The sequence below is a fragment of the Panthera uncia genome (assembly GCF_023721935.1).
Source record: "Panthera uncia isolate 11264 chromosome B3 unlocalized genomic scaffold, Puncia_PCG_1.0 HiC_scaffold_1, whole genome shotgun sequence".
NCBI classification, from domain to species: Eukaryota; Metazoa; Chordata; class Mammalia; order Carnivora; family Felidae; genus Panthera; species Panthera uncia.
Window position 1 is genome coordinate 41,328,119 of NW_026057582.1, and position 9,103 is coordinate 41,337,221.

General features: G+C 40.1%; 1 protein-coding gene across 1 annotated transcript in view; it reads left to right on the plus strand.

Moving 5' to 3' along the window:
- The window catches only part of ARMH4 (armadillo like helical domain containing 4), a 123,868-nt gene extending 115,643 nt beyond the window's left edge, over window positions 1-8,225 (plus strand). The window contains exon 7 of the mRNA XM_049612702.1: window positions 16-8,225. Within this exon, the coding sequence (XP_049468659.1) occupies window positions 16-84 (69 nt within the window). The 3' untranslated portion in view covers window positions 85-8,225. The remainder of the gene's footprint in view (window positions 1-15) is intronic.
- The last annotated feature ends 878 nt before the right edge of the window (window positions 8,226-9,103 follow it).

The window sequence follows — 9,103 nt, forward strand, 5'->3', positions numbered from 1 at the left end:
GTTTTCTTTCTCCAGCAGAGAGAATTCAACAGCATGCAAGATCGAGTAATGCTCTTAGCCGACAGCTCTGAAGATGAATTTTGAATTGGATGGGAGTTTAATTGGGATATTCGACTGTGTTATTTTATTTTTTATTTCGGGGCAAAAAAAAGAACAGCATCCTGCAACATGACTACGGTCAGGCCATCAGTCTTACTATCTTCTGGGCAGTAGATTTTTCTTGTACTGAGCTGAAAAGGCATGCTGTATACTTAATGTAATAGTCAGTGTTTGTTTTTCTTCTGTAGTAAATTTCCCACAACCGTAGGCTACAACTCATCAATATGCAGCGTTCATGTTGCTCACCAAGAGTTGCTAGGTAAATAATTTGTATTTTTCCAAAGGGCCTTTGCCTTGGTTTACCTGCACTAAGTATAACGATTATTGCTGCCAAGGTATGTTGGCTCTGAAATAGAAATCTTAACAAAGAATAACTTGTGATGACTGCATTCTGCCTACTTGAAGCTATAGGCTTCTGGGCCACAGTACATCCTACATTTGCATCAAGACTAGCAGCAAGTTAGAATGAAATCTTTTTGTTGTTGTCAAGAAGATCTCTCGGCACATTAGGATTGTGTCTAGATTTGTATGTACCTTGCATTATATATTCCAGTCTCCCAGTTTTATTATTTTTCATCTTCTGTTTTTATTCTCATTTTTGGCAGGAAAAAAAAAGCACCAGAAATAATACATTAAGTTGACTCTCAGTCTCAATGCAAACTTGTTTTCTTAAAGAGTGTGATTGAGCCCAACAGACCTATCAGTAGATTCTTACATGTCTTTCATTAAGAGATGTTCTTTTTTGTGTGTCATTTGACTTTGCAAGAAGAAATGAGGAAGAAATCAGGACGAAAATGAGGGTTGGTAAGCTCTCAGAGCATTTATCTCTGCCATTTGGCTCTGTGCTTGTGTGGCCACTATTGTGAATTATTCAGAGTGCTGCTTTTCTACTTCTGGGGTCCTGGCCACACAATGATTGGGCCAGCACTGGTTCTTGCTTGGCTTTATTAGACAACAGACATCCTGTGGTGGATGCAGGCTCATTGGCCAGAGTCCTGGCACATGATGGAGCTTATGAAAACCCAGCCTCTCTCAGGGCATCCTCTTCCGGGGATGTTGCCCTATGTTAGATCATTTCTCATTTCTTTTGCAATGTAATTCCTTGCCCTATCTTTTGGATCTGGGTATTCGGGACTTCTTTAAGTCAAGTTTTTAGGGATAGACTTGGCTCGTTTGCATGGGGGAATAAAGGTTACCACTAACACTGTCCTTAGTGCCTGACACATAGAGAATCTGTTCACGTTTATTGGAGCCTGCTGTGCCGCATTCGAGGCAAGTTGCAGTTATTCCTCACAGCTACTGTATGACGTAGGATATACGTTATGACTTAGGACGTATGTTTTTATTCTCCCCGTTGACTAAAAACAGAACTGAAGCAGAGAAGTGAAATGATAACCCAAAATTATGCCCAGGAACAATCAGGACAAGAGCCCACTTGGACTCAAAACTGTGCACCCCTCTCATCAATTCAGTGCCTTTCCACATACTTTGCAGGAAGCAGTGACGTTTCAGAGTCCTTTAAAACCGGAAGTCCTTTAAAACAGGAAGCAGTGACGTTTCAGAGTCCTTTAAAAACCAAGATTCTAAGGAAATACAGGAGACCCTTGAACAACATGGGATTGAACTGCACGGGTCCACTTATACGTGGATTTTTCAATACAGTACTATAAATCTATTTTCTTTTTCTTATGATTTTCTTAACATTTTCTTTTCTATAGCTTACTGATTGTAAGAACACAGTATGTAAAGCATATAATATGCAAATTATATGTTAGTTAGCTGTTTATGTTATCACTAAGGCTTCTCATCAATAGTAGGCTGTTAGTAAGGTTTTTGGGGAGTCAAAAGTTATACTTAGATTTTCCTTTAAAAAATTTTTTTTAATGTTTATTTTTGAGAGAGAGAAACAGAAAGCAAGTGGGGGAGGGGCAGAGAGAAGGGAGAGAGAATCACAAGCAGGCTCTGAGCTCTCAGCACAGAACCTGATGTGGGGCTCGAACCCATGAACCACAAGATCATGACCTGAGTCTAAGTCCAACGCTCAACCCACTGAGCCACCCAGGCACACAGTTAGATTTTCAACTGTGCAGGCGGGGGGGGGTTGGCACTGTGAACCCCTGTGTTGTTCAAGGGTCAGCTGTATGTAGTTGGTTGGCCAAGGAACATTTCACATGAATTTCTGTCTTTGTGAAATGAACAATGCCTTACTAACTTCCCTTTTATTCACACACTGGTCTCTTCCTCTCCCACCTCAGCTATTTCTTTTACAACCACATAGATTTACTATCACCTATAGAGAACTAACAGAAAAAACTTTCTAGAATCCATTGTTGAATGATAGCTAGCATGCAAGCATGTTTTCATCAAATAATTTCTTTTTTTTTTTTTTTTTTGCCAAAAGATGTAAGCAAATGTGTGAAGTTGGTCAAGAAAATGAGAAGCTCAAATACAGTTAGAGGTTAACAATTGACAAATAAGCTCAAAGTCGGGCTTTAAAAATAAAATTCAGCATCATGACACTCATAAGTAATTTGTAATTTCAAGAACAGAGACATCCTGATACTGCATAGGGTATGTTTGTCTTTTCTAAGAGCAGCCCCTTGCTGTAAGGGTTCCTAAGGTTAGGAGGAGGATGGGCATGATTGTTTTCTTAACAAGCTATTTATAGTGAACACACAATAAACCATTTCATTCAGCAATACCTGGGCAATGCTAATGGCTATCAGTGCCTCAGGCTACTCTTAATCTGTAGTTTTCACTAGACCATGGCTAATAGGTTGAACTTTCAAACTGTAGAATAATAAGGTCACAAATAACAGACACATATTTTCATTTTTTCCAGAAGGCCATGGGGATGATATGTATGTGCATTTAGGCTAAGCAGAAATGTCTCCGCAGGCCTTTTTTTAGGAAGGTGACTGTTAAGAGACAAAGAGATGACTTAGATCACAGTAGATTTCTGTATGAACCCATTTCACCACCTGGGTTGTGTGGAAGGTTCTGTAGATGGCTCAACTGCTATGCTTATCTTGGCCACTTTCCTCACTGTCAGTGGCTGTGGCACAATGATGTTGAGTAGTTAGCTGAAATTATTGAGAGGTTGTTTATCAGAATTTTCAGAAAAGGTTGTCTTGTTCTAAACAAAACCCGAGATTGGCGTGTTGCCACCAGAGGGGGGTGCTGGCTAGTGGTTATACTATAGTCCAGATTAAAAGTAGTAAATCAGGCACTGATAGTTTTACCTAACATAAGTGATTGATATGCTCATATTTGCACATTAAAAATAAAAAGGCAAATCTTTATTCTAACAACGAACCTTAAAACATTTAGCAGCAAAATAAATAAAGCTGTCTGGTGGGGGCTGCGTGATAGCTGCAAGCTTCAGTTGCTAACATCTTCCCTTCTGAGCTGTATTCATTTTCTCAGAACTGCAGCTGTCCCACTGCAGGGGCAGGGATTGTATCTTATTCTCAGAGGGAGAGGCAGTGTTTCCCAAACTCCGGGTGATTCCTGGTGGGAGCTGGCTCCTAGGAATCACCTGGGAGATATGTTCAACACAACAGATTCCAAGGCCCTGCCCCAGACCCATTGAATCAGTATCTCCAAGGGAGGAGTTTGGGACTCCTGTACCCAGGCAAGTTAGAGAATAGAGTTAGGAGGGCATCTATCCAGAGAACAGCTTCCTTAGTAAAGAGATGAGGGAGAGCAGGTCCCATGGGGAAGAAACGCCCTAGTCAGCTATCCAATAAATCACACCTGCCGTTGTGGAGAATGGAAAACAAAAGGAAAGAGAAAAGGGTAGAAGCTTCTAGAACGAATAGAATGATGGGTCAGAGAGAAAAGGTCTCCTCCTATGTCCCTGATGTCTTTTTCTCTAATCAGAAGGTAGTACTTTTCTTTCACACCTCTTCAGATTTTCCTCGCCCATTAGCTGCTTCTTTCAGTAGCTGCTAGTTTAATTTATATGCAATATTTGGAGTTAATTAGTATCCCAGGGAAACAGATTCCCTTAGCAATGCTTTAGCCTTGGCTTCAGCTCATAAACTGCCTCAGATACAGTCTTCCAGAAACATTTTCTTAAAGTACCTGTATCTCTTACATAGGTCAATAATGTTGTGGGGAAATTGTTAAAGCACAGTTTTAGGACATATTTAAAGTAGTTTTAGCTTGGTCAGTCACAGCCGATTCTTTATTTCATTATTATTATTTTTTTTAAAGCTAAGACTTAAAAGTCAAATGTTACAGAGACATCAGAAAATAATATAGAGCCATATAGAACATTCTGAATGCCTGGTGCTTTTCTCCACGTTCCTCTAGATATCTCTTTCATGTGGAAGTCCAAGTGAAATATCCAATTTCTGTGGATATGAATAATCAATGTTTCTACCAGCTGCCAAAAAAGTAGCTTTTGGGAATAAGATATATCATGTGGCTGAAGTTTATAGCTATGTGCCCTTTTGGCAAGGTAGGCTTTGTTATGATTACAGGGAAATCTGTGAAAGAAATCTCTACTTTTAAGGGTATGTGAATGTATGGTGACAAGGAAAGAAGTGTGGGTAGAAGAAGATGCAAGAAAAGTCACAATGCAATGGAAACGTAAACATGGCACAAAACACTGGAATGTGCTAGAGGAGGCCAAAGCTCCATTGAATGGACCGATGCTTGGAAAAATGATACAGACAAGTAAGGAGAAAAAGGCAAGTGAGTTAGGCCATTGGCAGGGGAAGGCGCTATAAACCTAAATTTGCTTCCATCGTTTCCATCAAAGAAAATTATCCTACACTAGGTAGAAAGGACATGAGTGGGAGGGAATTGAAACCCAAGATCAACGAGAAGACAAAAGGAGCTTGGTTACTTTAAGTAATCTCAGTTAAATATCTTTCTTAATTAAACAAAATTCAAATAACTGTATATAAATCTATAGGAATAGGAAACAATTTGAAAGCAAAATAATGGTGTTGACCAAATAGAAGCCCCTTATTTGTATGTTTAGCATCCCCCATAGGACACAGACCTTTTTGGGATCTATTTACTCCATAATTACCAATTTTGGCAGTCAAAAATAGCTGGAAACATAATTCTGTCGCTTAAGTTCTACATTCAGCAAAAATAATCTGCGTTTATTTTGTAAGCCACTGTTAGCTATACAAATGCATTGGGATTACCCTATTTTGGGTAATTGATACATCTAACTCGCTGTTAATTAGCCTAAATTATTATGTGTATATAGGATAAAGGAGAGGAAAGAAAGGAGGAAGAAAGAAAGAAAAAAGAAATTTCCTCCAGATAACAGCAGCCAAAGTGCAAAGAAACAAATCCTATACTCCTCTCTTCTAGTATGCTTAAATACAGAAAACAATATTGGGGTAAAAACACACACACACACACAAACTCTCAAATCTTCCATTTAGTAAGGCAAAGGTCTTACTTTCCATTCTCAAGAAGCAACAGGAACAATAATACAAATAATAACCATTAATAATTTGTAATATGGACTAGTATACATTCTTACCCTAAGACAGCAGTCTCCAGATCTGAAGTTTAAGACTGATTTTGTTGAGAGGTGTAACCTTTTGTGGGATAACGATGGAGGAACTGAGGAGAATTAACTACTGGGAGAAAAATCCAGTTTTTCCCTTCAATGCTTATAGATATGGGAACAGAGTACAAATAGAATGGAAGGCGAATGGGTGCGCACTTGGCTTTTTTTATTACCTCTGAGGCTGGGAGGTCACTTGCTCTTGTCTTAAAACACTGAACTTGGTATCAGGTTAGGACACTGGGGTTTATATTAACCAATGTGCTGTACATCTCCATGTTTTCTTCCTAATTCACAGTGAAAGAAAGGATGGAACCAATAGCATTTGAAACATTTCTCCAATTTTATGCCTCACAGAGTTTGTGTACTTTCAGGGGTCTTCATGATCAAACAGACCAAAATATACACTTAGGAAAGTATAAATCCAGTCTTCCAAAAAAAGGAAGATGTTTGGATACAAGGTGCTTCAAGCCCTTCTCTTCCAAAAAGGAATTTTGGCACAAAATCTCCAATGATCAGTTTCCCTCATTTGCTTCTTTGTGTAAGAGATAAAGGAAAGGAGAGGAAATCTGAAATGGTTCTGTAGTTGGACAAATCAAATCCCAAAAGTCAAGGGACAGAGGGTGGTTAGAGATTGAGTAAATGGGCCATTTTATCACAGGGGCAGGATGGGACCCCCCCAAAAAAGGAGCATCTAATGCTGCCAAGATTGGGGATGTTTCTCCAGAGCTCGTAGCATCAAACCTGAAACCGGAGGGATGAGTCAGGGTTAGTCAGGTGAAGAGGGGGATGAGATGGGTCTTCCAGCCAGGGGAACCTCATGTACAGAAGCCAGCAGTGAGAGATCATGGAAAATTCAGCAGGGAGAGATCAAGGAGTTAGTATGGCTGGAGTGCTGGATATACTAGGGAGGTGAGGGTTGGGGTTGGGGTCGGGGGTGGAAAATGGCAATGAGAAATAGGCAGCTGATCCTGAAGAGTCTGCTAGGTCATGTCAAGGAATTAGGACTTCATTTTGAGGGCATTCCTAGATGTCATGGAAAGATCTTATGCTGAGAAGTGTTAAGATCAGGGCTGAGTTCATGGATTGGCAAAGTTAGAGTCGGGGACACCAGTCAGGGGCTGGTGCAGCAGTGCAGGTGAGAGGTGACTGTGGCCTGGACCAAGGCTGCGGGAGTGAATGGAAGGGAAGGATGGTTCCAGGAGGGGTTTAGGGCAGGGAAACAGGACTCAGGGGTTGGCTAGAAGTGCAGATGGGGGAAAAGACAGTGGTTAAAGCTGACCAGGGTCATGACACTTTTGAGGCTCTCCAGATATTATGGAGTCTAGTGTCCTGGTTTCTGAAGGACTGACTTTATGTTATTCCAGCACAGCTCACCTGAAAAAAATACAAACAAAAAAAACCTTACATGTCTGCCAGAAATGTGTAGGCAACTTTAACTTTCTACATAATGTATGTGAGTGTGTGTTCATTCTCTGTAACTTAATAGTAGGTTCCAAAGAAAAACTTTAAATTTAATAAAACTTAAATGGAACATCTGGCGAAAACCCTCCAAATACCGTTAAATGTTTATATGACTTTGGTTGAGCCCAGGTATGAATTACTATCTGAGCTCTGATTGCCTCTCTCACTTTGAAAAGACTGGTAAGTTTCTTATTTTTTCGATGAGAACCAAAGCTCTGGATCTTGTGGGGTTTTTTGGGTTCTTTTTTTGTTGTTGTTATTTGTAAGAACCAACTTGATACATTGTGTATCTATAGGATTACTTTCTCATTTCTTTTTCAGTTTTATTGAGAGAGTTGGCATACAGCTCTGTGTAAGTTTAAGATGTATACCGTGTAATTACTTGACATATGTGTATTGTGACATGATTAGCACAGGAAGTTTAGCTAACAGCTGTCTCCTCACATAGTTACAAAAATGTTTTTTCCTTGTGATGAGAACTTCTAGGATCTTCTCTTAGCAACTTTGAAGTACACCACATCGTCATGGTGTACTCATTTATCTTGTGACCGGAAGTTTGTACCTTTTGACCACCTTCTTCCAATTTTCCCACACAACCTACCCCACTCCTCAGGATCTTGTTTTCTTGAAAACAAATCCAGGAGGCTTCTCTCAAGGCTGTTCTGCATGAGGATGAGGTCAGGGTTTGGGTGTGCGGCTACGAAGCCACGCAGGCTCCATCTCTCAGCGCTGAGTGGTTTCTGCGAACTTTTGACAGTTGTCATGGCTGATCATCAAGTGGTTAATCTTCCTTAGCATATGAAAAATAAAGTAGGTTTTCCACGGTTGCCATGTCAACACAAGGCTGGATTCTGGAGGGCTCAGGGCAACAATGTAGGTTTGCGGAAATGCAGAAAAGCATGAGAAGAAAATAATTATTACTCAGTCTCACTCCCTGGAAATAACCATTGTGAACATTTTGGTCTGTATATTTCTAATCTTTTTCTCTGTGTATTTATGATATGTTCTATATACATGCTTTTATTTGTACACAAAATCAGGATTATCATTTACTTGCTGTCTTGTTACCTCCCTATAGCTACAATTTTTCATGGTTGTTTAAAAGGAATAAAGGGAAAGAAAAGAGCTTGTGAATATCCTGAGGTTGTATTTGAATGGAGAAGCTGTTTTTTTCTCATTAAGATTTACTTGCTATTTGATTGTCTGTGACTGCCCAGTTACCTCAAGACACTTATGTATGATATAAATGATACCAGAGTTGAAAGGGGAAAAGTCTCCTCAGACACAATGCCCATGGGCAAATGTCCTATCCCTGTGCTCTGAGGGATTAGAGACCTTCCCCCCCCCCCCAACCCTCTCTCTCTCTCTTTTTCTTTAAAAATGTTTATTTATTTTTGCAAGAGAGAGCACTAGCAGGGGAGATGCAGAGAGAGAGTGGGACAGAGGATCCGAAGCGGGCTCCGTGCTGACATGGGGCCCCTGATGTAGGGCTCGAACTCACAAACCATGAGATCGTGACCTGAGTGGAAGTTGGATGGTTAACTGACTGAGCCACCCAGGCTCCTGAGACCTGCCTCTCTCTGTCTTTGCTGTCAAGGCAAAAGTTGTAAACTTTTGTGATTAGATGGTAAGACTGAATTACCATGAGTGTAGATACTAGGTGGTAGTGTGAGAAATAATGGGGAAGAATACACTTGCTGTAATGACCTACATTGGTTAACGCGACCTGAATTGGTTCAGTTCAATCCTCTTGAACTTAATTAGTATTTTTGTGGCATTTATTATAACCCACACTATTTTCTGTGTTTTATTTCACTTGGCTAAGGTTAAATAGGCAAATGTTCACTGTTCTGTCCATTGTTTTCTTCTCTGTGTCATAGTTATACAGAGAAATCACAGCTTTTCACATTCCCCCTCCACATTTTCCTAAAGTTTTAGGTCTCTTTAAAAACAGTTAATGGAGCCTGGTAGTCCCTTTGACCAAGACCTTTACAAGTGTCT